The 24309-nt window shown below is 30.6% G+C and overlaps 2 protein-coding genes across 2 annotated transcripts; both read right to left on the minus strand.

The window, feature by feature from the left end:
* Window positions 1-751: 751 nt before the first annotated feature.
* LOTGIDRAFT_228968 (hypothetical protein) lies at window positions 752-18519 on the minus strand (the record flags this gene model as incomplete). The annotated part of the gene is made up of 17 exons (XM_009061829.1): window positions 752-796; window positions 3655-3717; window positions 5033-5150; window positions 6767-6860; window positions 7114-7161; window positions 8121-8186; window positions 10392-10439; window positions 11038-11113; window positions 11359-11555; window positions 12547-12603; window positions 12849-13110; window positions 13275-13486; window positions 13678-13761; window positions 14286-14336; window positions 14543-14593; window positions 16572-17516; window positions 18348-18519. The coding sequence occupies 17 exons, from the start codon at window positions 18517-18519 to the stop codon at window positions 752-754; spliced, it is 2589 nt and encodes an 862-aa protein (XP_009060077.1).
* Window positions 18520-19404: 885 nt separating this feature from the next.
* Window positions 19405-22288, minus strand: LOTGIDRAFT_154107 (hypothetical protein; the record flags this gene model as incomplete). Its single annotated transcript, XM_009061830.1, has 6 exons — window positions 19405-19496; window positions 20087-20209; window positions 20399-20518; window positions 21184-21276; window positions 21558-21673; window positions 22242-22288. The coding sequence occupies 6 exons, from the start codon at window positions 22286-22288 to the stop codon at window positions 19405-19407; spliced, it is 591 nt and encodes a 196-aa protein (XP_009060078.1).
* Window positions 22289-24309: the final 2021 nt, after the last annotated feature.

The raw sequence follows: 24309 nt of genomic DNA on the forward strand, positions 1-24309 counted from the left end.
GCCCAGCCAACTTTGCTCATAAAGTTTAGAAAAAAACATACCAATGTAAAGTTTTTTTTGGCTAAAAAATGACAAATTAGTCAAATCCCAGTGTCTGGGACAATATACTATTAATGGCATGTACAAATATATTGAGATATATTTATGTGTATGTTGAAAGAGGTGGTAAAATTAAACAAACCATTAATTTCTACTCTGCCTAATGATATGGAGTATGAATTATAAATTAATTTCTATGACATTTAAAGGAAGTAAAATGTCAATATAACTTCAAGTTGTATGATGTAATTGACATTGTATAGAGAAAGCTATTGGAAAGTCTAAATCTATAATCAATATTGTTGTGGCTACGTACTTTGGATTTGCTATTTATGTATGTGGATGAAAATAGACACGTATTTCATGTTTTTCAGTGACCTATCTTGGTATTTTGAACATTGTAAAGTATTTTATGAAATGCATATAGCTACATACATGAGGTTTTACAATGTAGCTAGGTTTTATGATGTGATGTATGTTGTGGCTACATACATCAGGTATTATCATGTAGCTGCATACACTATTTATGTCAGGTTTTATCATGGAGCTAAATGCATTAGATAGCCACATACATACATATGTGGCTATGTATAAGTTTCTAGAAGGTTTGTCAATGGTAGGCTACTATAAATCTGGTTATGCATTCAGACTGAATGAATGGGTGTATAATATGTTTATTTTGCAATTCATAAAATACCATAAATAATACTTACTAATTACTGAATTGGCCTGGTTTATCTGCTGGTGGATTATGTACCTATAAATATAAACATTTATATTTAATAACAAATTATTGGTAATATGGTAATTAATCTTCAATAATGAACATTCTAATTGATATGCATACATACATAATGACTTAATATTTAAATAGAGTACTTAAATATAATATCAAAGATTATTTTGAACAAAAATAAGTAAGTCCTGTCATCTGAGAATAATTCCCTTTAGGCTGAAAAAAAGAATTCAAATGACAAAGATTCTGGAAAGGCTAGTGAAAAAAACACTTCAAAGCAAACCACTGAAAAGGATTATATAAAAAAAAAACCTTACAGATTTTCAAATAGAAGTCCAAGATTGCATGATTTCAATGTAGTATTACAGACACACCTATATTTATCAATCTAGCCCTGACATAACCTACTATCATCAATCTTTCATATTGTTTGTACAATATTCCTATAAATTATAGAGAATACTATCAACTTAGAATTTAGTCAATAAAACTGTTATCTGACTATAGCTATAAATAATATATCAAATTTTAGCTTTTCAAATATTAAACTTTAATGTCTATATTCATCATTGAAACTGGAAATAATATAGCATCTTTCTGGGGTAAAAGATGAAAAATCAAGTAATATCAAACTTGTATAAAATCTTATTAGATAAAGCTAAATAAAAGATTTTTTTCCACCTGATTCATCAATCAATTATCTTAGACATTATATAGTTGAAAATCGAATTTCAGCATGTCATTTTGATGATTAAACAATATTGATTAATAGAAATGGAATCAATATAATAAAATAGTATAGACTAGCCTAGCCAACTACTCATTATATTCCTCTGTTATCTTTATAATTATTCCACCTGATACCACCATCAGTGATGTAATTGAGATAGTCATCCTGACTATCCAACATGACTTTTTATAGTCACTAGCACTGACCCTTGGTAAATGGGCATTTAGTCATCAATATTTTTGCATTACCAAAATACATAATAGAGCTGTGCAAGTACTTTTCAGAAGTAGTAAATCCCACGTCTGCTTCTCCAATATTTCAATAACAACACACCATCAGGGTTTTTGACCCACTTCCAGGTCATGAGAGAATGTAAGTGTGTATGTTAACAACTACCTGGAAGTCGAACCTAGGACAACTTTGTTCCATTTAGAAAGTTGCTAAGGATAATTGAACGTAAGCTCAATCAAGTGAAAACACTGACAGTGGCCCAGAAAAAACAACAACTATTTCAGGAATATTCATAAAGTATCAAAGCTAAGATCACAATATTTTGATCTTATAATTATAGAGATAATAGACATCTTTTCACCAAATTTTAAAAAAGAAAGCAAATATTTAAAAAGTAAGTACAGAGAAAGAAAATACCAGTGTTGTTCCTAGACATATTTAGTTTAATGTAAACTTTCAAACTGAAAATCTGTTTGTTTCTAAACCCCTCTGATTAGTTCTCAAGTGGTCGATAAAGTCACTGTGAGCTTTGCTTAAAGTTTAAATCCATAGATACAAAATGATTTGAAAAATATTATTGATTCCATTTTTGAACATAACTTTTAAATATCTTAATACTAAATTTTTAACACTAATGTCCTTTTGCTCCTACCAAACACAGTAGTTCTTAAAACTCTTTGTCAGTGGTAAGTAAATAGAATTTTGAAGCAAGAACTTCTTCTCATCAAAATACTACCATAATGTACAAATTACATTAAATCATTTAGAATCACAATTCATCATGTCTGGCAACCATTTTGACAATAGTCCTGATGACAAGACATTATACATAAATTATATTTCATCTATAGATTATCTAGATATAAATACAGAGAGTAAAAAAGCTATAACATTATAGATATATATATATATATATATATATGACAGTAAGAATGTACCAGCTGTCAAAACTATCAATATATAAATTATTATATATATTGATAAATACTTTTACATATGTGTTTCACATAAATATTGTTTTGTCCTTATGTTGCATGTCCTTTTTAACATTGAATATTAACTGCCCCAATTTTTCAGGGGATATCAACTTAAGTTAGGGCATCATTGACAACTTGCTACGCTTCCTCAAAGTTAAAAGATTTTTAGGTGGTTAAGGTGACTTGCCGTTAACAGAATCTGAGAGCTACTGGATTTTGACAAATGTTAGCAACTGGTAGTATCTTGTAGTATCTGGTCAATCGCTAGATTCATTTGAGAGCCCAGATGAGACTACTGAAAGATTGCAGTTGCTGTCAGTTATCTATATTTTAGTTGATGTCTTGATATGCTCTCAACTTGAGGAGTCAGAATCTATGTTACCACCCAGTTGTCATAAGTCAGTGAATTTTTCGATATGAATTTTTCCCTCAAAATGTTGCGAATCAAATGAGTAACTTTGAATCTGTAGACAAACTGCCCCACCTTAAGTGACTATAATCACACTATTTCAAACCTGCTGTGTTCACTATTACTATACCATATACCATGTTATCAAAATAAATACCAAAATAGTCAGCATTGGAACATATGACTTTTGATATACATAATTTTGCTTCAAACAGATATAATGATTTTCCCCTCAAAAAGATTTCTTACATCCAAACAGAATTTGTTGGATGTAATTTGTTATGACTGCAGTTTAAGAGGATTTGTTATAAAAAAAAATGTAAACAGTGCAGATAAGAAATTCCTGTAAAGATAACTAAAGACTACAAAGCATGTTGGGTGTGTGAGACCACAAACAGTAAAAAGAAAAACCACCACTTAAAAACTACTATCTACTAGAAAAGATAAAAAGATAAAGCGTTGTAAAGCTGTGTCATAATAAATATCAGATTTGATACCCCTCAATAAGCTATCACACTAGTTGGTGATTTACCTTAAATTTTCTGGGTGGCGTTGAATGTACAGAATGTGAACGTTGCCTCACCTCCGGAGATTTCTACAGTGAACATAATAAAAAACATTGAAGGATTAGGAATCATGCTATATAGTTGAGTCATACTGAAGTCATAGTATATAAATTATATAAAATAGCATAGATATTAAACTAGACAAAAATCAATAAGAATAACAAGAACAAGTGGGGTGTGGCAGAGTCTGATATTTGAGAAATTTCCAAATCCATGCACAAGATTTAGATTATAGTTATCATTCAAAATCTGTCTGTTATTGCTAAAAACATTCAAATAGCATTAACACCATAGAATCTTTAGTTATTTTTTTAAATTTCTAAAATCAGATCAAAATTTAAAATAAACATCAAATTTGTATGAAACAAAACTATCATATCAAATTTGTCACAAAGTGAAAGTAGACAAAAGAAGAATAAAACAATGGTACCTGTAGAACTGATTATTCCATTGTTAAGCAGGTAAAGAGAACAAAGAACCTTACCCTTGTTAACTTCCAGTCAAACGGATGTTAAAACAGTGCGTCTGCTAATCCGTGTCAACAACACACAAAACTGTGTACATAGATCAAGTTTTAAAACCTGAGTTAAAACGGTTGTCAACACGTTAATTACAGGTAATAATACCCCATGTGAAATAACAGTGGCTTTAAAACGAGGCTATATTAATCAATATACACAGTTTATTTATTGATTATTCTAGACACATCTGTACACTTCAGACTTTAAACTACCATTGTTCGATTCTTCTATTGTTATGTATTTGAAAGAAAATCAACTTTGTCAAAATAGTAATTTTGGTATAAAACTGGGCTGTTTGTAGGTTATTAAATCTTAAGAATAAATTACTCTGACTGACTCATTAAAAATGTTCACTTTTATTATGTTCAAAATCAGCACATATATAAGGAATGTTAACATTTTTCTTTAACACGCTCTTGCCACATGATATAATAATTATCACATATAATTGCAGGAAATATCACTTTTTTATTTCTATTGTTGTTTTCTGCTTCTGATCTAGAGATGTCTGATCTGGAGATCATAGCATCATAAAATTTGATCACCTGTCACCTAACTAACATGCTATCCTTAATTAGTACTTGAATTGAAGCAAGCAACATATTCTTATTTTATGTTCTCTACAGAATTTACATCTGTCAATTATTTTAGATGAGCATAATATACTACTTTTAATTACCAATTATCTTTAATTCAGAAAGTATCAAATATATAATAATCAATCAAGAAAACATGCTTAGAGTTATGAACATATAGAACACATTTTCTGACTTAACTTCATGCTTACTTAAATTCATTTAAAAAAAAAAGGAAATATGCTTACCGTTTTAGCTTCCTGGAAGGCCAAAGAAGAGAATCCTGGTTCATATTCCATGATACTTCTTGGCTGATTTCTATACACTTCAATTTTAGACTGAACATTAGGTGGAGGATAGTTATATCTGAAAATACATATACCAGACAATTACAAAATAATAGTCATATTGAAGAGTATTTGCATTGAGGAGTATCAAACTTATTCAATATTCATAAATTCAATCCACATGGAAATATGATATATATATATCAATGAATACTAGTCAGAGGGGCTCCATTAGTCTAGTGAAAGTTTATTTATATCCACCACAAATTTAACATACTTGGCTACTTTTATATTGAATTTGGCAATTTATCCTGTTCTGTAAACATCAATAAAGAGATAAAAATAAAATCATTACAATTTGAATGAAACAATAAAAATTGCTGATTTGACATCTTTCATATTATAAATAAAAGATAATATCATTAAATTTAAATATTCTGAAACAATTGTCCAAATCAATAATAAAAATAAAGATTATGTATATAAATTGCTGATTAGACAACTTACATATATTTGATATATTCACTAGAATACATGATCATGTTTCTTACGTTACACTATTTTCATATAAGAGATGAAACCAAAATGATTAAAATTAGAGTGTGTCATGTAGCAGTATTAAGGTGTAATAAAACATAAAATAAGTCCTGTCAGATTTTACACATATCAACTCAGGTATTTTTGACATTTGTTTTTAAATGACTGTATTAAAATAAGTATGCATGTGTTATACAGTTACAGTTTGTATTTATCATCAGTGAGAAAATATCATTTTACTTGATAATATCTACTTCCAAATGATTGCACTTCCCTTTCATAAAAACAGACCTCAATAAAATATCTGAGAATCTGTTTGTTAACGATTTCAAATTGGTCTAGATTTTTAATCATCATCTTAATTGCAAAAAAAAAAAAAAAAACATTATCTTATTTATAAATCTAATTTTTCATAAGTAACATTATTTTAATTTTAAAATCTAATTTTTGTTACCAGTAAAATGCTTCAAATTTCAAATTAAAATTTGTTCAAAAGTAACATTATCCAATTTTTTAAATTACCATAACATCATCTTATTTCAAAGAAGATTCTTATACAAGTAATATAATTTGTATTTCAAATACATGCAACATTATCCAAATTTCAAAATAGATTTACATGTAGCTAGATTCAAATTACCAGTAATATTTCCTTATTTCAATTCTTATTCATTAGTAAACTGTCTAGTTGCAGGTGGGTTTGTGCGCAAGATAAGCAGATGGTTATTTCAAGAAAGAAATAAAATATTAATCACTAATTGATTAAAACTTGATAATTATCTTACATAATGACAATCATTATTCTGGAGATGATTAATTTATCATGTGAATAACAATGGTTTCTATCAAATTACAAATGGCCCACAGCCAAATATCAAATATTGTAAAGCAGGTGTGAATCTGTGAGAAGTTCCACCTTAGTACTGGGTAAAGGTTTCCTCATCAAGACTCATTCATCCTGAAAACACTTTCATCTGTAGAGCTTCATGTTAAAATAAATAACAAAACTTGGAAAACAAAATGAATTAAAGCTAATGTTCTTCAGCTTGGACAGTTCACAGAATAGCAGAATTAATTCATTCACTCTTTAACCATCAATTGCCTTAAGATCTGTCTTTCTATCTTTTTATACCTACAACTAAAAGTAAACTAACTTACAATCTTCTGCTCTCATCTGAAGAGGTGCTTTTACTTCTATTTTTAAACAAATTCTTTGATTTACCCTCTGGTTCTGATCTATAGCCAGCATCATCTACAAAATAGATGAGATATATTGATTTTCTTTACATCGGACATCCTGATACAGTAATACTGAATATTCTGCCTGTATACTATACAACCAAGGTTTTGATTGAATGAACTTTATTTTTCCGTTTTGTCTAAACCTGCCTGTTTCAACCATTCCCTTCTAGCTCCTATATTTCTAAAGTTTCAACTATTACATTTGAATCAGAATACTGTAATCATACATTTTGTACTTAAAGCATTGATAAAATGTAACATACCAATAAATCGTGATGGTATTTCATAGCTCGGTCTGTATGGATTCACTTCTGAAATATCATCATTGTACAATACAGTTATTTTGTAATGGCATCATATCTTTCATACAAGAATCATTAGCAATAAATATGACTAGTTAACTAATAAAACTAACTATGCAGCCTGTTGAAGCATCTAACATAGAGTTATGCCCCTTACATGAGGATGTATAAAGCTAAGCATATATAATCATGTTAGCTCTTTATGTCCAATAATGTCTTCTAGCTTCGAGATGGAGTCTTTAAGCAGAACAAACCTTAGAGAATTTAACATAGTAAAGAGACAAAAAACATTATCATAGATTGAAAAAGTAACCACCATTAAGAGTTGTCTGTTGCCAAGAAAATTGGTAAAAGTGGTGAAAAATATTAAAATTTTACTAAGTACATAAATAAAACTTTATGATGGAACCTGAACCAGAATTAGAATTAACTAAATTAACAATTAGAATGGTGATGAAGTGTAAAATAAAGATATTGAAATGAAATATGGTGAAATAAAGCAAGTTGAGTCTAAGAAGAAAGCATTATAAAGCATGATATTGCAAATGTTTCTGTGGAATGACTTACTACTATTGACTTCATTATTTGTGGTTTCCTTAATCTTGGCTATATGAAAGTTAGAAATAAGAAAGATGAAGATCTGATGCTGATGTGACACAGATTTTGGTTTTGCTATATATAGCTATTGTTTTTTGCATCTTGTTTTGGTATTTTAGTTAATCGTGACCATAAGGGAAAAAGCATATCGTTTTGTACTAAATATATTGTTTAACTGATTTACAGCTTCTGCACTCAAAGAACTGCAATAGCAGACATTGAAAACTAGGCTTGGTAAATGAATTTCAGTTGTATATTATTTCAAAACTGTGTTTTTAAATTGACTAAATACATAACCATTTTACAATGATATGACTTGATAATGTAGGAATCAGGATGAACAATATATACTAATATCTATAACTACTGACCTTCTTCTGATCTTGTATCTGATATTTCTTCTGGAAATCTATATGTTGGTGTATAATCATTGTCTTCTACAAAAAATAATGGAGGTAAATATTATATGTGGAAACAAATAAATATTTCTCATAATTAACCATATGTTTATAAGAGAACATTGTCAAAAATCAAAACATACATTTTGTTTAGCTTGTACAGATTTCTATTAACTTCTAGTTCATTTGATTAGAAAAAAATAATTTCAAGAAAGTAAATAAAATTTGAAATGGATTGCAAAGAGAATTTCTAAAAAAAAAAATTGTGTATCAGGGACACTGATATCATCAGTTGTACCACTCCAAATTTCAATCAGATGTCTGTGATTCCTGCAATTCCACTTAATCTAAGTGCTTGATGACGTCACTAATCGCAAAATATGCTTGTATCACATAAGGCCCTTTGGCCCACAGACGTCTGATTGAAAGTTGGAATGGTGCAAATTGAAGCTATCAGAGACACATAAAAATTTTACAAAACCTCTTTACAATCCCTTTAAAACATTCAGTTGAGTTAAGAAAACATGAATTTTTAATCCTGTTCCTATTTGAGAATTACAAAAACCAAAATAAAAGACTGTGATGTTTGCAAATAAATAGTGATATAAATAGCATTATAAGAAATGAAAGTTGGTTGTTTATAAAAGTGAATTAGTACCAATTATTCCTAATAAATTCAACATATTTATTTGAGCATATTAAAAATATTGAAAGCTGACTGCAGCAACACTGACTTAAATCAAAATTTCCAAACTTGGTCAGATTTGTCTACTACAGTAATAAAAAATTGTCAACTATACAATTGACAAACAAAATGGAGATTTCAAAACAATAGCAGACATTCACACAATACAAAATCACAGCACCAAAATAATTTCCATTTACAGTAATGTTCACAAATTTGGAAAAAACCCGTTGTGGAAACAAATCCAAATCTAACATATTCCTGATACTAAAATACTGCAAAAACCCACCAAAAAAATGTTTTTTTTTTTAACTCTGACCAAAACATCTATTTAATTCTTTTGATTTATTGAAATTGGTAATGTAGAATACCACATTTTCAACTTTCTATCTACTCTTTTTTGGACATATTTCTATAGACATGCATTCAAAACTTCTTTCTCACACTCAAAGTGCATGTATCTTTGGTTAAAAAAATATAACTATATATGGCATGATGGACAGAAAAGTTTCTACCACCAAAGCAATAAATGTGACAAAAGCAGCAACATAATTAAACATGTATCTTGCTATCCAGTGCTTACCTATATTTTTAACTGTAAACCATGCAAAATAGAAAATAATAACATATGTACTAGTAATATAGTGATATAACATACAGATACATTGGGTCATATATTGTTACAGATTCAACATGATATACTTGTGGGCATAAAATGTATTAAACATCTAAAAAGAGCATTTTGTAAAAATTTGTGTCCTTGCAAATGTTTAAAATTAAAACAATGCAAATATATATAAGGGTAGAATTAAGCAGCATGCTTATTAAATCCAGAAATTGGTTAAGTTGAATTATCTATTTAGTTCACTGCTTAATTGTCCAAAGATATAACACGGATGCAAAATATGATAATTTGAATTAGGAAAAACGAAAGCAAGGTAAACATGTTTTCTATATATCTGAAAATATGTATTAAGTATAAATGTGGTAAATGGTCAAGCAGGTTACACTTAGTTAGTACCAAATTTATTTAATAGTGCTCAAAATGTTTATTATCAATAAAGCCTTTTGCGTACTAGAATCCATTGCTTGAAGCCAAATGTCTAAAATTGAAAGTCTCATATCTATTATGTATGGCATGTTGTACCAATACCTCAGTCAGTAAAATTCAGAGACAATATGACATTTGATTGGATTCCTATCTCCCTCAGTATGTGAAAGGCTGAGGATACCCCACTTGACCCTGCTGTAAATAGATATTGTTAGTCCTAGCATGTCAATGTCAAGAGTTAGAAGAGTTCCTAAGAAATTTAGTTGTTAACAATCTTAAGCAATCAATCTTTCATTTTAGATGCACATTGATAGATTTATATTATTAAACTTGGATGTTTTATGTCCAAAAATTCAGGATATGCTTTAAATTTAGTTATCAAATATGTTCACACTGGAATTGTTTTTTTTTTTTTAAATAAACATACAACAAATGATATTAATTTGATTTCTGCAGACTAGACATGAACACATGCAGTCACAAACAAATAATTCATAAATATAAGCACCTGCATCCTCGAAAATAGAATCTATGATGTCATTAATTCCCAATAATTCTGTAATAAAATAAGTTGGAACAATATATATATATACCTTCACCAGTGGGTTAATAATGAAAGCATCAAATTAAAAGAAATGTAACTTCAAGGCAGTAGAAGGGCTGATTAATACTAAGCAAAGAAAATGAATATCCAGTTATAAGAGTGAGGAATAAAATCAAAGTGATCGGCAAATAGTGTTAGGAAAATGATCATGGTTAATGATAAAAAATTCATACAATAATGGCCGTATTAAATTCTTATCAAAGTTTCAAAGCATAGCAAATTTTGGTTTTTTTTTTCATGTAAAATGTTATCATTATGCACTATGAAAGTTTTTCAACAAATTAACTTTGTCAATGAACTTCTTTATAATCTGCCTGGAAGTCACAAATTGTTAATAAAAAGATGTGGATAAGTATTTAAAGTATGAAAAGGAAGATAGAGTCAATTTGTGTTATTGAAAATATTGATTAAAAATAAAGGAAATACAAAGAATACAACATATAAATAATAGAATTTTATTACAAATAATAAAAGTGAGGGTATCTGAAAAATATGGACTCATATCTTTCATTTTAAAATCACAATATTGATAAACAATAATAATACATACCATCTTTTTTCTCTGTTTTATGCAAATTTTTATACATCTGTCTGTACCATGCATGTTGATTCTTTTCATCTATATTCTGAAATAAGGAAAGATGTTTTTTATTTGGATTTCAATATTTTATAGAAAAATCTTTTTAATTGTTACAGCCCTTTTAATTTTCAACACAAAATCATAAAATAGATACACTTGAATTGTTGCATTTAATCATGCTACTTAGAAAATGAAATGAAATTTTACCTACTACATATCACTACTATAAATTCAGGGAATTTGAAAAAATCTTATTCACTTAATCTGAAATCGAATATAATATATACTTACTTTCCTAAATGCTAATGGAACGCCTTCCTGATCTACAGGACCAATTCCATCAAATATTTTTGGTTTTTGTTCAATAACTTTACTAGAGGCTTCTTCTTCTACAGTTTTAGTAGTATAGTAGGTATCTGTATGTTTCTGATCACCCTCTACTCTTTCCACTTTACCAATATATTTAGCACCTTTAGGGAACTGGCCTTCTACAATATACATCAAAGATAGAGTATAGAATTGTTGACCATCTAAAGTTGAACACAAGTAAATCATTTGTTATGATCTATATGCTGTCTTCCATCATGAACATTGATTACTCTTAAAATTTTGGACATTTTTATAAGGACTATTTTTTAGATTCTCTTTGGGAAACAAGCCTTTTACAAAAGCCTTTCTGATATCACATCACAAAACATAACAGATTTCAGGAGACATTGCAGTGGATATAAAAATGAATACAGAATTATCCAAATGTATGAAGGTAAATAAATTGTTAAAATTAAGCATGGTTAATATATTGATATATCTAAATACTAAAATTACAATTTAAAATATATCTATCATATCATGATTAAGTTAATAGCTATGACGTATTGCCAAAAGCTCTATAAGCAGAATCTCCCAAGATCAATACATTTTAAGATATAACCTTCTTAGTTGTTATGTAATATCCCTGTGGTAAGGGCTCTAATAAAAATCATATTTAACTGAATAAGATCCCATGGTAAAATTTCACCTCAAAAAATCCCCTAAGCATGCTTTCTAAAAGCTGTAAGTTATTATTAAATACACATAAGTGACTGAAAAGCAATCTATGAAAAAACAAACTAATATCTTATCCATCTATAAGCTAGTGAATGTTTATCTCACACCAAGCATTAGCCTTCACCATTGAAACCTGATCACATTGTATACATTGTTCAAGTCTTTGAAGAGTGGAGTGCATGTGCATGTACAAAACTACTATTTTCAATCAAAAGTATGAAGATGAGTGTTCAAATGATTTTAACCCTTTCCTGAATGTGTATCAACATACAGGTTAGAACCGCATAATACCAGAGTACCAAAAAAAAAATAGTCCTTAAATTAGTACAAGTAAATCTTAAGCACTAATAAGCAAACAAAAACAAAAGGTGCTGCTACAAGAGCTTGATATTTGAGGATTAGTTACTAAAGATCTGTTCAGTATTGTCTTACCATCCATAACCATAACTGGTTGTTTTATGTTAGATATATCACTCAGTTGTTCTATTTCTGAAATAACATGCAAATCAAACAGATGAAGTCCCCAAACACTCATAAATTTATTATATTGACCATGAATGAAATAGTGGGTGGCAAAATATGAAAATGAACACCAACTCCAAGAACATGCCTTTTAAGTTCATTTCAAAACCATTATTGGCAGTACCAATACCAACAAATAGAACCACACTGTCAGTCTTAGGAACAAACAATACAGAACAAAATTAAATTTTCAGATCATCAATTATTCCTACCTCTACTCTTCTGTAATAAAGTTATATAAGGACTCTGTGTCTGTGGTAAATGGAGGTCATCCTTAGTAGAATCAAAAGATGTATCTAGACCATTCATAGGAGGTGCATTTTCTATAGCTTCTGGTAATAATGATTCTAATTTAGAGCTAGCTAATTGGTACTGAACTGCACTAGTTGGTAATTTAGTTGGATCTCTACTGCTAGGACTGTCTGGAGGTTGCCAAGAAAAACCGTCATCTGGTCTTACTGACGGGGAAATTACCTGCAGAAACAATATAATTTAATATATCAACAAAACCAGTGTAAACCTAAAGAAGCATGGGGCTAATTCACCCAAGAAGTGTAAATTAAAGTGAAACAATTTGGCTATTCCACAAATTGTTTTTCTGTTTATTGGATAATGATACAGCATCATTGAAGACCTACTTTTGGTTTTGGTTTAGGCTTTTCTACAGGTTTATAACTAACATTGGTATTTAATTTAACTGGTTTAAATTCTTTTCTAGCACCAGACGGACTACCACCAGGTGTCCAAACAGGCTTCACATTAAATGATGGTTCTGGTTGGACTGGTCTAGGACTTATTTCTGGTGCTGCCTTGACAAAAGTTGATGGTTTTGTTCCAGGTGACCACACTCCTGCAAAGAAATAAACACAATTGAAGAGGAATTTTCAACAACTATTGTTCTCCTGACAACGTTATTCATACATGAGAACGTATCTGAACCATGAAAAAAATATAGCACCAGAACCGTAATATTTGATCATCACCAAGAAGAAGATATTTTTGAATTTGGATATTAAGTACATCTAATAATGTCTAACTAACCTTGTTTAGATGATGTTGGTGATAAGGGACCTAATGTATGATGACTAGTAACATTACCATTAACTACAGGTGCTGTTGGTTTAGCTAAAATATAAATGTAATTTACCATCAGCATCAATTGTATGAAGCAACACAAAATAGAGGGACATCAGAGATAAAGTCAATAAAATATACCCTTTAAAAGGCTGAAAGGGCTCAATCTTAGCTATCTATAGCAATTTTCATATTGAGAATCTGGCATATAGATTGTAGTTTGAATACCAATGCTTATACCAATTCTGTTGGTTATCTCATGAACTACAGACCATGGATGTTATTGACCAACAATTGTCATGACTGCCAGATACAAGAACTTGTTTTTGTTTTTAATCATTTCCTAATATGACCATCTCATGTGATTGCCAATGCCTGTTAAACACCTATCAGACCCTGTCACTAATTAAGTTTTGTACAAGATATCATTTTGATCTAAATTATAATGCTATGTAGCAACTCTGATCAGTCAGCTGTTTCATCATAAAAGATTAGGCAAGTTCTATTAATTCAGTGTCATCTTGGTGCATTTCACATAACAGTTATTTAAAATGAAAAGGTAAAATGAACAGTACCTGAAGGTGAAGAAGATGATTTGGATGGAAGAGTGTGAAATGTTCCAATATCTGCAAGAAGAAGGTAGAATCGTTACTAATACTGAGTGTAACATTGGTTCACATGTAGCTAAAAATGGTGTCATGGTTATATTCTTGTCAAGGTTCTCATTGTGTAAGGTCATAAAAAATCAATTATACAATTCTCAGGGAAAGTAAGTTCATTTAAGTACATTGGACAAAAAAAAGTCTTTAAAGTGAGGAATTCATGTACAAACCTTTCTTTTGATTGGGTGATTTAGTCTTTGGTAAACTGCCAAAATCGGGAGCTGAAATTAGAAAAATATGATTAGTTATTGAAAATCTAGCTAAATCTTTAGTTAGTCTATCAACCTTCAATGGTAACAGTTGATTTAAGTTCAACAAATTGTTATGTCTAGTTATAACCAAACTCAATATATAAGAAATGTACTGGTTGATACTAACTACTATTTAAAGGTTAGATGTCATATTATGATACCAAGGTACAAACACAGCTCTATCTATAAAGTTCAATAGTTGAAATTGGTTTCAATAGAAATCATTGAGAGGAAATGGATCTAATATTTATAAATATTGACAAATATTGGTTTAAAAAATGTCAACAATAATGAGGTGGTCATGACAACTACTGTAAATTGGAGTTGTCCCAATCAATATAGAATCATTGTTTTAAAGGTTTATCATTTTCAGGTAGATAAAGCTGGCCATTGGCTTACATTAGCATTAGATTTTGATTGATCCAAATAATATCATTTAACAAAATACTCAAGTTTATGTTTGATTTTGTATAAAGGTCATAGCTATTATAGATAGCATTATAGCAGAAGGGCCGTATGTCAAAATTGCAAGTTTCAATCATGGTTCCTCAAAAAGACTCAAATTCAAATACATGACAAGGTATATATCATTTAATCTCACAAAAACTTTTCATAAATATATGTTAGATTCAAAATATGACAGAAGATAAGGATTCTTTAGTACATGCCATTACAGGACGAAAACAACACATTCATTTATTACAGTGGTGTAACCTATTTTCGTGCATATAAGGATTCAACACCGAATTTCGTCAAAGTCAAAAAAACGAAAAAAAAGTTTTATGTCTAGATGTTTCCTCAGATATTCTACAAAATAATAAAAATTGGTCTGTTTCGATTTTATTTATCAATCCTTCACTTTGACCCATATTTCATGAGCAACCAACTCCGTAACGGAGGCAGAATGCCTCACCTATTTTCGTGTACAATGTTTGATCTATAAATAAGTCTAGAAAAACACGTTGTATGGATACCGGGTGGTATAATTAACTTCTCTTAGTATTTATCTTTAATATCAATTCATTATAACTAGTGACAATTCCTTGAAAGAACCACGATTTTAAAATAAAATTGTGACTGACAAAATAAGATACGTAGCGTGATTTATTGCTAAAAGTCACTGAAATAACATAAGAATATGGTCCACTTTGTGTTCCATAGAAATTTTCAACTGACACGGAATCCGTTAGTTGATCACGTGACTTCATTCGTTGGACTACATTCTAGCAGACGACACTTGGAATTCCGATTACCGCTTGGGATTATAAGGAATTTCGGCCAATAATAAATGGTGACGTTTGGTAATAACTGAAATCCGCCATTTTGTATTTGTCAAAGTATACATTAATACATTTTACCTTGCTTGAAACTACTGGATTCATTCTACTAGCTGAAATTGCAGAGAAAACCCATGTTTATCAAAACAAACTAATGCGGAGGTCGCGCAAGGTCGCTCATGTAAATTATTAATTCTTTCCGGAAATCCACGAATAATAGGTTTCCACAAAATTAGGTTACTTGACTGTATACCAATCAAATAAAAGTACATTAAGAAATATGAAAATTCAGGTTTGATCCTAGTACATTTTCATAAATGCCACAAGCCTGGAAACAAAAAGAGAAATAGATACAGCCTACTGTTAAGTAAAGTGATTCTTTTCCATTCTGAGTAGCAATGTCCAAACAACACTTGAGGTACTTAAAGATGCAGAAAAGTAAAGGAAAAAAAATGGCAAATTGATCATGCATTATTTATTCAAAAAGAACAGTTTCAATCCCTTTCCATGCATGTTATAATCAAAGTCTGAATCAAAATGATATGATGAAATCAGATTAGTGTAAAAATCATTCTGAGGTTATTGTCATTCCAAGATTCACTCAAACAGTCCATATCATCATAACAAACGATGCAAGTACAACCATTCTCATCAGGCATAGAGTAAAATACCTCTTTTATACATCTGAACATCCTCTTTCTTCTGAGGAACAATCATTTCTTCTTGAACCTCAGCAGGTCCAGATGGTTGTATAGGTTGTCTAGCTCGAGGTTTAGATTCTTCTCTTACAACTTTCTGAGGTTTAATAAATTCTTCTTGAGGCTCTTGTTTGAAGTCTTCACGAACGGCTCTTTGAGGTTTCATAAAATCTTGATAAGTATATTTTATAGGTTTACTTGGAGCCCTCTCTTCATGGACAACTTGTATAGGTTTCATTTCTTCATGTATAACATTGATGGGTTTACGAAAGTCTTTAGAACTAGTACCACTAACGATTGTATCATGAGAATCTGAACTGGTTAAAGTTGAACTAGCTGAGGGTGTACTGTCACCAAACGCACCTTGTTGAGATTTTGGAAAAGAGGATGAAACTCTTGGTGTTTCCTGATTGGTCCATAATGGCTGAGAATAATCAAAGCTTTGATTTTGTTTATAACTATCACTTGTGTCTATTTTTTGAGTTGATTTTAAAGGTTTAATTGTAGGTAATGTGGAATACATATTAAAATCATAGCGTTGATCATTATGTTGAATTGCATTAGTGTCACTAGCTTTTTTAACTACTGGCTGTTGTTTGGCTGCTCGTTTCACTGGTAATGTTGCATAAGATCCAGCTGAACCATAATTTGGCTTAGGTGGTTCAGATGGACCAGCACGCCAAGGTTGACGTTCAGGCTCTAAAACTTGTCCAATATTAAATCCATAGGGGTCACTTTCACTATAACTTCTGTTTCTATTTTGTTGTGGTGATAACACAGTTATTGGAACATTCCTTTCATGAGAATCTTTCTGAGGTACTGGTCTTCCAGCATGACGGGAAGGCGTATAATAAGGTACGGCCATTTGTCCTGGTTGTGGTGGCTGAGAGAATTGATTGGGATGATCCACTTTGATTTCTATTAATAAATAAATTGAAATAAGAATACACTGAGCATCATATAACTTGCTAAAAAAAGGTCATCTGGGTGTTTCCCATAGCTTAATAACAGACACATTCATTACTGCAATATTGTCATAAGTTAATTTGACTTTTCATTTAATAACAAGTACATCACTTAAGGTCATTATCAGTTTGAAATCTCTGAAATTAATTTAATTATATATATACATGCGATAATAAAATTCAGGGTGTTACAACTTAACATTTATTTAAGTATTCACGAATCAAATACTGCATTCAAAAAACACATCCAATATTGTTTCAGAAGATTCTCAAGAATATAACAAAAAGTTGCCTCACAAACCCAGTCAAGTAGCTTACATATCTTAAACAGCTTCAATGTGCTACTTTATTCTGGTATATTTAGTAGAGTTTGGCAATATTTCAATAACATTTGGAAAAAAGAATAAAATGAATCATCAAGTGAAGTAAACCAGTGTGTTATTTAATAATTTTTTCAGGTTCTGATGAAATTTTCAATTACATTATCATCTTTATTCTCCTTTTCACCAACTAAATTGTAGAAATGCTAAAGAAATGCAGATTAGGAATCTCAATTGGGGTTCATCATTTGAGCTATATTTGATTTTTAAAATAGAAAGTTAAAAATGTTTTTACATTTGTAAGGAAACTTAATGATGTATGTTAATATTGGGTTTGATGTTTCTGAATTCAAAAAAGATAACAAGAAAGTGGTAATGACGTGTTAAAAATGACTTCTGAAGAGGTTGACAACACATCTAGTGGTTAAAGAGGTGGACATGCTTTAGAAGCAAGTTAAATCTACCTCCACTATATTGAGCTTGCATCATGCGTCTGGATCTACTACCAGCAGGTGAGAGTCTAGGAGAAAGTCTACTAGCTGTACTATCAGGTCCAGGTAGTATCACATCAAAATTGACAACAGGTTTAGGCAACACAGTTTTATCTTTTTTACTTGTTCCCCACTGCTGTAGCATGCTCGACTTATGACGTTTCTGGCCCCATCGTAAATCTAATTTACAGAGGGAAAAACAAAAAAATATATTTATAACTATCTACAGTACATGTGGGTTGTTGAAAATCTAAAAAGTGTCAGTTTATAGAGAGATGTGAAATTACATTCGAAAGCTGAACAATATATCCAGTCAATGTCAATGCTTTTATGTAGAAGCAAAGCATTAAACACACACATTATTATACAATTATATAATACAACATTTCAAATTAGATATTCTACGCCTAATGGGAAAATAGCAAGCACAAAATTTTCTATATATTTTCAGCTTTGAAGGCTATAATATATGATATTCTAGAAGATTTGTGTAATATTGATAATGAAAATTTATACTTAGTCTGGAGAATAATGAAAATAAGTTTGGATTTTAGAATGAAATTTTTTTACAATTTCTGCTAATTGAAATAATTTTCCTTCCAAATTTAGAATTGCCTTAATTTTAGAACAATTGTAATAATACTGCAGTAAATAACTCAATGATTATGACAAAATGAGCAGTGGCTCAACTAGATCTGTGGGGGTCCATGGATATAAGCCCATTGGAGCCCCTATCCCTGCAAATTTTTATTTAAACATAATGCTCTCTTGCATTCCGAGACCCCTTTGGAATTCAATTTAATGCCTATTAATGGAAGATTTAAAGATTTTCAGTCTGTATTAATGCTGTTTCATTTGTATTTTTTTTTTTGAAGGTGGGGGGCCTGTGGTTTATGGTTCAACCTGTCCGTATGGTAGTTAAGCCACCGCGAACCAGATGAATTATTGTTGTAAATACTGAATGATGATCAAAATAATATCTAATCTAAGATTTTAACAATATTCATGGTTAGAAATTTATGACATTTTATCAACATGAGGAGTCATGCATAGACAATGTTGTACCTAAAGGCCTAGTAGCTCTTTCATAGGAACCAGACATGGCTGGATTTTGGTGGCTTCCTGAAAATCAGATCAGAAAAAATATCTCAGCAAAAGGTCATAGCTAGGATAAAAAATCAGAGAAGGAAAGAAAATCAGAGAAGGAAAGAAAATCAGAGAAGGAAAGGATATGAGCTAAAGTTTGTTAGTATTTGCTCTGGGATGACTGTAGCTCTACAAAGCAGAAGGATATATTTCTAATAATATCTGGCATAGGAGAATTAAAAGCCTGCTATATGGAATGAGGTAAACAGGTGATTGAGATAAAATGTCTAGAATTCATCAGTAATCAACACAGACAGCTTCAAATCACTAGTTTATAGAAGGCAAATTCAATTAGAATAGGAATGTTTGAATATAGTTCAACAAATCTAGGTTCTGGAAATATTTGGGGAGTCAATTTGAGATGCTTTAAGTAAGACTTCGTTCAGATGCTTGAACAAATTTCACACATTTGGTGAAGAATTTCAATGTTTGGTGCAAGGGTGTAGATTTCTGATGCTCAGAGAAGATTTCAAGTTGTAGATTTATGACTCTTGGTGTAGATTTCATAAGCATTTCAGGATCAGGTTATCTATTAGTTGGGCAACATGCAGCACACTATTGCCTACCTGGACTTAATGGCTGTCTTTGTATAGAGAATGATCTTTCTGATGATGTTGGTGACATGGGCAGACTTATTGATTGTTTATACTTTGGTATAGTTGGTGGTGATTGGCTGAAAACTGCATCTGCTGCAGAAGTGAAAAGTCAGCCATTAGAGATCAGTATGGTGCAGCATAGTGATATGTTTCAAAAATGGTAAATTTACTACTTTTGCAGGAAATTTTGTTGGGAACTTTTGATCTATATACTAATCAATGAGCTATATTAAATTACATTGGAATTGAAGTGGTGAAATCTAAAAGGTAACTAATGGATACCTTCATAATTGATAAAATCTTTCATACTAATAGGTTGGGTAGGTGAAGTCATTGTTGAAGGTGAAGTATTAGTTGTAGTTATAGAAACAGGAGCAATCTGCTTGCCTGAATCTTTTCTACCTGTAAGTATTGAAAGGTGAGCACTAATATTAATAGCTAGAGGGATTAATATGGTAAGCTGCAAGAGGAATTTCTTAATTGCTTGTTTTTACAGTTCAAGAAAGATAGATATTCAGTTACATAAGACAAGAGAAGAAAGATATTTTCTTCAAATAAAAATTTGTTATTTTTAAGAAATTGTACCAGAGGATAAAGAACAGATGTAGACAAATTTCAAGCTCATTCATTGTTCACTTTTTAAAATTTTAAGAAATAAAAAAAATCTGGTACAGTTTCTTGCGTTTAGAAGAAAGGAAAGTGAATTGTGTTTGAAGTTTAAACAAGATAAAATATCATTAATATGACATACACATTACAAATATTGGTTGGACAGAAAATGGTTTCATGTACTATATAGTTCATGAATGACTGTCAGCAAGAAATTTTAAAATAAATACCAGAATTTCATATCCTGGAACTGTAGTTATTCAAGTGAATAAATCAAATGCCATAACCTAATTGTGAAGAGATGGCTAAATTCAGTTTACTGTTTTCTTTTGTTCAACAGTTTTTGATTGTCATGATATAAAGATGATCATAGAACATGAAAGATACATTGAAACCATTTCCTTAACAAATTAGAGAAAAGAGATTAAAGGGGGGTAATCATGTTGATAGAAACGAACCACCATATTGTGACCACCCTGAGTTAGATGAGAAGGGAGTTTTACGATATGAATCCATTTTATTTGATGTAAATGCAGGTTGCAATCCTGCACCTGAAAATAAGTTGAGTCAATACAATGTTACTATTTAGAGATCTGTTTCATCTTTATTGGTCTATAACCAGATGGTAACAGGATTTTTTCTGGTTCTGCTATTCCTTTCACATTGATTCCTTATCATAATAGCAATATTTATCTTGTTTCTTCATCTCAATAATCACTGTACAATATCAAGTCTGTTTAAAAATACAGCTTAAATTCACATCTATTAATTATAAAAACTGTAAAATACACAGTAGAAAAAAAAAAGCTAACAACAATAAAGACAATCTTACCTGAGTTGATATGATTTTGTAGTTGTTGTTGCTGTTGTTGTGGTTGATGTTGTGAATTTAATGAATTATGATGATGGACATGACCATTTAATACTCCGTTTGTTGTAGGTTCACTCCTGAAAGAAAGAAATTTGATTTCATGTCATGATAAATGATACTGAAGAAACTTTGGAGTTGTACAACTTAATGATAAATAATTACTCAAGGCATTTGTAGAGTAATTACATTATGAACACTAGATATCATATTTTTTTTCGATATCTTATGAAGAACAAGAAAATAGTTTTGGCATGTTATGTTTTATTTAGTCAACAAATCTTAATAACATTTTAAGGTACTTCTAATTATTCTAGTGGCACTTTATAAGTTTAGAATTCATAGCCATCTATAGGGCCATTGTAACCTTTTAAAAACCATCGAAAGGTCAGAGTAGAATCTTGAAGATAGTAGTGACCATTAACCATTTTCATTCAACTTTCATCACACTTAACTTACAACTATTTCATTACAAAGACCAATGTACCCTTGTAGGTTACTAATGTACTGATAGACAATAAACCTAGTATTCATCAAACACAAGAGGAAAATTAGTAACATTCCTTCTTTCCTTCTTCTACATACAGACCAATAACCAGTTACATACTACAACCTTGTCTTCACCAGGACGGTGTTATACACACAGACCTTGTTATCCACATTGACCAGACCTTGTTATCCATATTGTTATACATGCTGACCAATCGCAGTTACATACTACATTCTTGTTGTTTTTTACTGACCAGACTTAATATTAACACGGTGACCTTGTTATCCATATTGATCAGACCTTGTTATCCATATTGATCAGACCTTGTTACACACATTGACAAGACCTTGTTATACATACTGACCTATACATACTACATTCTTGTTACTTTTACTGACCAGTCATTGTTATAAATACTGACCAGATCTTGTTATATATACTGATCAGACCTTGTTATACATACAGACCAGACCTTGTTATAGGTACTGACCAGACCATATATACATACTGACCAGACCTTGTATACATACAGACCAGACCTTGTTATACATACTGATCAGACCTTGTTATAGGTTCTGACCAGACCATGTATACATACTGACCAGACCTTGTTATACATACAGACCAGACCTTGTTATACATACAGACCAGACCTTGTTATACATACTGACCAGACCTTGTTATAGGTACTGACCAGACCATGTATACATACTGACCAGACCTTGTTATACATACTGACCAGACCAGACCTTTTTATACAAACTGACCAGACCTTGTATACATACTGACCAGACCATGTTATAAATACTGGCGTATATTTGACGTTTCAAATTAATTATAAATATAGAATGTTTATTTGGCAAGTGTTAAAATATTAGAATATAGGACATCTGGTGATTGTTTCATGTTTGTTTATTTATCATATTGATTACACTCTAGAACTTAAATTACATCTTTGACAAAATAGGTCAAATAGGTTATTGGTCATTAAGTTATATCTTCATGTCCTTTATTTTTACTCTAGCTGAAGATGCAAAGACAATCTGATGAACAGTTTCCAAACTAAATCTCAAAGCTTTCCTGGACCATCCAAGAACTTGCATAATGACAATGTTAGGTGGCAGTTGTTAGTACAAGCAAGTAGGCCTAGTATTTAACTGATGTATAATCTTATTTTGGTCACATAAATATGCACCCACAGCAGCATATTTCATTATTGCTAGGTACATAACCATTTAATAAATCAGTGATGAACTGATCAAACTCATACAAGTAGTTTTGACATCAAAAGCACATGTGTGTCAACCTATGTAAGTGTAAGACATGGACAATTTAAAATGAGAATATGAAATATACAAGTAAACATATGACATACATTGTGATGAAAACTTTCAAAAGAAAATAACCAAAACAAACACTTACTTTACAGAGAAAACTTTCAGTTGATATGACATTTTGAATATTAATTTTCACAATATTTACAAAATATGAAAAAATAACGAACAGAAAAATTTCACATTATCACAATAATTCAATATATTCCAATCACTTCCATTGAAATAAAAAACAATTGATAATTCCATTCACAGACCAGGTATATCCATATTTGGTAAGAGAAGAATACAATGGAGCAGCAGATGTTGTCGAAAGAATCACAATAAAGGTAATGAGGTGGATGCAGTCATTAAGTCAACTATTATTAAAATCTGCAGAAGAGCTGCATGGTAAAACTAAGTATTGAAGTATATTGAAAACAGGGAAGTGCTAGATTCTACCTATCACGATAATGATGTGTCAGAATATGACCTACAACATATGTGATAAATACAATGTGGAACTACCCTAACTTTACGTGATTGGCTTGTTTGGAATGATGGTATTGAGTGGAAATAATTTCAACTCTACCTGTTAGACAATACTAGACCTAACTCTAGCCTATATATTTCTTTATATTGTCAAGGTTACGTTGAATTGTCTATTCAACGCCCAAAATAACAAGTTTTTGTATATCTAACCCTTCACATCCACATTCTCACAGTTCTCTATCCTACTTTTTAATTCAGTATAGTTCATACAATTGCACTCTAAGGCAATGTTTCTGTTAGAAAAGAAAAGAAAAAAAAAGGAGACTGCTGTCAAGTCCAACTTACCACAAAGAGAAGGAGACTGCTGTCAAGTCCAACTAACCACAAAGAGAAGGAGACTGAAGTCAAGTCCAACTAACCA

The sequence above is a fragment of the Lottia gigantea genome (genome assembly GCF_000327385.1).
Source record: "Lottia gigantea unplaced genomic scaffold LOTGIsca_5, whole genome shotgun sequence".
NCBI lineage: Eukaryota > Metazoa > Mollusca > Gastropoda > Lottiidae > Lottia > Lottia gigantea.